Source organism: Sinocyclocheilus grahami, unplaced genomic scaffold (assembly GCF_001515645.1).
Source record: "Sinocyclocheilus grahami isolate Dianchi unplaced genomic scaffold, SAMN03320097.WGS_v1.1 scaffold106.1, whole genome shotgun sequence".
Classification (NCBI taxonomy): Eukaryota; Metazoa; Chordata; class Actinopteri; order Cypriniformes; family Cyprinidae; genus Sinocyclocheilus; species Sinocyclocheilus grahami.
The window spans coordinates 576,222-581,691 of NW_015505285.1; the positions used below are offsets into that span (position 1 = coordinate 576,222).

At 37.5% G+C, this 5,470-nt stretch overlaps 1 protein-coding gene across 1 annotated transcript in view; it reads left to right on the forward strand.

The window, feature by feature from the left end:
• Positions 1-5,470, forward strand: part of LOC107588587 (decaprenyl-diphosphate synthase subunit 2-like) — a 41,853-nt gene that overhangs the window by 25,051 nt on the left and 11,332 nt on the right. Inside the window, exon 2 of the mRNA XM_016276730.1 lies at positions 798-996. Coding sequence (XP_016132216.1) covers positions 798-996 — 199 coding nt within the window. The remainder of the gene's footprint in view (positions 1-797; positions 997-5,470) is intronic.

Here is a 5,470-nt window from a genome sequence, read left to right on the forward strand (position 1 = left end):
AAAAGACAAGTAAACCCTACAACTCTTGACCTGAGATTATAGATTCATACAATTACACTTCTTTAAAGTATGTTTGAGTTTCCCCAGTAATCCTCATCCATTGTAAGCCACATCAACATCTCAGATCTGTTTTTACCTGTGTCAGCTGAAGTGAAACTGACCGGGATCGGTGGCTGCGTGGACAAGAGAGCTCTGCACAATAGGGATGATTGAGCCCAGGAGATGGTCCATTACAGAACAGCATTTAATGACAACAAGAATTATTGCAGTGCTTTGTAATTACCCAAGCATTGACTGTGTGTGTGTGTGAGAGAGCAGAAACGGCCACAGCTATTCTCTCACATTGCCAGACTGAAGAGAATCCCTTCATCAAAGACGCTTTTTCTTCAGTCTCTCACCCTCTTTTCTTTCCATGTCTCTCGCTCTGAAGGAGGGGTAAGTGGTCATCAGTGCTAACTTCTCTCTCTTGTGTCTGGAAGGTGGTTATCGCTGAGACCTCAATGGTCCGAGCTGATTATGGTCCTGAACCCGGCAAATCAACATTTGATTATAACGTCTGTGTGATAGCGTTGTGATAATCGGGCTCATCTGATAATCAGTGGCAGTTGGTATTTTGTGAAGTGCATTATGGTCACCAGGACACTTGACACTCTCTCTGGTTTATTTGTTCTGCAGAAGAACGTTTGGGATAAAATCACTCCCTTTCCGTATAAAGTGTGCTGTAGCATCTGGGACTGTTTATAGATCTAATACCCTCTCAGAATCACAATATTTCTCTCTTTCTGTCTCTTTGTCAGTCAGAGGAACTTGGCTGAGATCACAGAGCTGATTCACACGGCCTTCCTGGTGCATCGTGGGATTGTGAATCTTAAGGAGTGGACGAACTCTGATGGCCCCCTCAAAGACATGCAGTTTGGGAACAAGATGGCTGTTCTGAGTGGCGATTTCCTGTTGGCGAACGCCTGCACGGGATTGGCCCAGCTCAATGACACCAAGGTACTAAATGAATGCTGTAAAAAGCCTCAAGGTTTTTCCATTTCCATTTTTCGCTTGCTCCATGCTCAGTCATGAAAGAAACCCTGCTTTGAGTTTGCTGTTGTAAAATTTGAGCCCAAATAATAATCAGTACACATTTTCCTAGCTACAGTATTCACACTACCATTCAAAGGTTTGAGAACAGTAAGATTTTTTTTTTTAAAGAAATTAATGCTTTTATTCAGCAGGATAGCATTAAATTGATAATTTGAAGACATTTATAATGTTATAAAATATTTCTATTTCAAATAAATGCTGTGCTTTTGAACTTTCAATTCATCAAGAATCTTGAAACAATGCATCAAGTTTTCTAGAAAAAGAGTTTTAACATTTTTCTACATAGATGATAATAAGAGTTTTCTTGAGCACCAAATTGGCGAATTAAAATGATTTCTGAAGGATCGTGTGACAGGAAATTTCAGCTTTGCACTCAAAGGAATAAATTGCATTTGAATATGTATTAAAATAGTTATTAAAAATAGAAAACATTTATTCTAAATTGTAATAATATTTCAAAATATTGCAAAATATTGTTACTGTATGTTTGATCAAGTCAATTCAAAGTTAGTGAACATAATAAGTGAGCATGTTTTCTTAAAAAAAAAACATTTAAAAAATTTTTATTCAATTGTAGTGAAGATGAGGACATAGATTTCAGTCGTTTTTTTAACAATATTAAAAAAAAAATTATAAATATGGACTGTCCATTATTTCTAAAGGACAAGGGAAGTGTTTTTATTGTGTATTTTAATTGATTTATTTAGCATTTTAAGGATTAAGAAATACAACTGAGAACATCCCAGTAATCCCCAAATAGAGGTTTTGTCAGATTTAGCTTACTACTTATATTTTTGTACCAAAAATATAGTTAAATAAACAAACACATCTCTTCATGCTGGAGGTGTGAGCCACTTTTTTCCATCACATTTGTGTTTTTATGCAAAACACTGAAAAAAAAAAAGAATAATTTCCGGCTCAAAGACTTTGTTCTCCACGCTGTACGCAGTGTGTGTCCTGTCTTGCTAATTTCCATACACTTGCATTCTCCCTCATTCTCTTGCGCTCTTTATATGTGTGTGCACGAGTGAGTGAGCATATGTCTCCTACACCCCTCATTAAGTGTCAGTGTTCTCCTCCAGCTCTAATTAGAGTCGCAGTCAAAGCACCGTCTAACTGCATGCGGCCAGCAGCCCCACTGCCTCGCTCCGCTCAGGGTTACAGCCTCTCACTAGAGCATCTTTTTGAATATCTTACAGTGTTATGAATGGCCAGTACAATATCAGGACATTTTAGAGCAGTGTTTCCCAGCCTATTTTGTGTTATGCACCCCTAGAGTCCTATTGATTTTTGTCAAATACCTCTGAAAGGTTGTTACTTTTAACTCGTTGGTGCTGTTCTAGCTGCTACTTAGGCTGGGCTCAAAATGAAATAGACCATCATAGGTTACTGAATTGAAATGCACTACATAGGCAGCAACACCATGCATCATACAAATGGCACAAGAGCTTTGACTTAATTAAGGGATAAATGCATAAAAATACATAGCTCACAAAATATTGGGTGCATATATATTTTTGATTGTTTTAAACTACATACATTTCAGTATAGCATGATTAAAAGTGTACGTTACTGTTCAAAGGTTTGTGATCTGTAATATTTTTTAGTGTTTTGAAAGTTTTACGTTCACCCAGACTGCATTTATTTGATTAAAATAGTACAGTAACGATATTATCACAATATTAATGACAGTATTCTATTTTAATATACAGTTGTGCTCATAAGTTTACATACCCCTTGCAGAATGTGCAAAATCTTAATTGAAACAAAATCATGAAAATTGCATGCTATTTTTTATTTAGTACTGTCCTGAATAAACTATTTCACATAACAGATGTTTACATATACTCCACAAGACAAAATAATAACTGAATAACTGAAAAAAATTAAAAGGGTAGTTGCAACTTTTTATCTCACAATTCGGACTTTTTTTCTCGCAATTGCAAGTTTACATCTCGCAATTCTGACTTTTTTTCTCAGAATTGTGAGTTTATATCTCTCAATTGTGACTTTATAACATGCAATTACGAGTTAAGTCAGAATTGTGAGATATAAACTTGCAATTCTAAGAACATATCAGTCTTTTTCCCCCTCAAAATTAGGACTTTAGAACTTGCAATTGTGAGTTTATATCTCACAATTCTGAGAAAAAAATGTCAGAATTACAAGAAAAAGAGTCAAAATTGGCAGATACAAACTTGCATTTGCGAGAAAAAAGTCAGAATTTTAATTTCTTCGAGAAATTTTGAATTTTTCTCACAATTTTTCTGTTTTTCTCACAAAATTGCGAGTTTTTCTCTCCTTTTTTCTCACAATTCTGACTTTATTTCTCTCAATTGTTTATATCTCACAATTCTGAGAAAAAAAGTCAAAATTGCGAATTTGTATCATGCAATCCCGAGAAAAAAAGTCAGAATTGTGAAATAAAAAGTCGCAATAACCTTTTTCAAATTTTTTATTCAGTGGCGGAAACGGGCTTCCATATAAAACAGTTGTGATTATTTTCAAAACATATAGGCCTAAACATTTTTTATTTTAAAAACTACATTATTTTTGAAAGAAAGAACAGCATTTATTTGAAATAGAACTTTTTGGAACACATTTGATTAATGTAATGCATTCTTGCAGAGTAAAATTATGAGTTTTGTTAAAGAAAATGTATTGACCCCTACATTTTGAACATTAGTGTAATTAATCAACATTCTCACATCATTTGATTCTCACATTTTATAGATTTACCAAGCCAAAGCAAAATCTTTCCAAGACTTGCTTAGAGGCACAATATGTAATTTTCGCCACTAGAGGGCGCGTATTCAAAATAAACAAATAGACAAACAAATAGTAGAATGAAGCAGGGTGAGGTTGAAAGCCATCGAAGCGAAACGAGGCCGCTGAACGAGCGTGACACACGGCTCGAAAGCAGCGGAGCTTTTATTATGCCACAGTCGACCGCTTCTGCTCCTTCCGGTCGTGCGTATGTGGGGAAAAAAAGCAGCGCTGTTTTATCATACTAGGTACATTTGAAAGTTCTGTTATAATGCTACTTTGTGCGGTCGTCACCGGTCTAATAAAACGCACAACATATTAAAGCGTCTTTGGTGTTTCCATTTTTTCTAAAAAAAAAAAAAAAAAATCGAGGGGTTATGACGTCATTGGCAGGTGACACAATGACACTATGGACACGCTCCGTGTCACTAGTTAAAATTGCTTATTTCTCTGGATATAAAATTTTTTCAAAACATTTGGGATAATGTAAGTACACAAGTCAGCAAAATATATAACACTGTTCTAGTGGTTTTTGGATATTTTAATAAAAAAATCTTACATATTGTGCCTTTAAATCAAGAAAGAGCATGAGGCTGCCGTGCGTAGCTCTTACCATACAGGATTTTAGAAAAGAACGCAGGGTACTAGCGTACGAACTTACCACAGTGTGGATTTTAGAAAGTGTACAAATACTTACGTGCACACTTACCATAATATGGATTTTTTTTTAAAAGGAAGCGTTCTAAGGGGCCCTCGTGGTACTCTAAAAGAGCAGCCCATAGATGGAAATGGTGCATCCCAAAACACTATGTTTGGTGCTGTAAGTTATAATGCTGGAGTGGCTAGCAGTAAATCTCTAGCTGAGGGAGCAAACACCCAGCTCTCAATCGAGAGGGGGCTCAACCTACAGCATGTTCCAATGGTGGAACAGCTAGCAGTTACTTAGCTGAGGGAGTAACACACCCAGTTCTCAATCGAGAGGGGGGCTCGACCTACAGCATGTTCCAATGCTGGAACGGCTAGCAGTAATTTACCTTAGCTGAGGGAGCACAACACCCAGCTCTCAACGAGAGGGGGCTCGACCTATAGCACGATCGTTAGAAATCAGAAGGGTAAGCGTACTGCAAGCTAGCCAAAAAACTTGGTGCATGAGAGAGGCAGAGAAAGGGCATAGTTCGCCTGATGCTGCTGGTTCCAGGTGCTCTGGGAAAACAGAGAACTCAACTCTCACGTGAGAGGAGAACTCCGAATTCACAAAGGAGTAGCGTGCTCATAGGTAACCCTTTGATAAAAGGGGAACACTGCTCAACACTACCACGAGGACAGCCCACGGAGCGACAGATCCAACTCCTCAGAAGGGAGAGAATTAAAACGCTCGAAAGAAAGCACCATGCTCACAATAACCCTCAATGGTGAGAGGAGCGATGCTTCCAAAGTGTGTCAACAGAGACACACTAGTTGAGTGGAACCCAAAGTACCGGGATCTAAACCAACTCAGAGAAAGGGAACGAGGCTAATAACGTGTAACCCTTACCATACAGGATTTCAGAAAAGTGGGCAAAGCATAACGTGCACACTTACCACTATGTGGATTTTAGAAAGTGCGCAAAGC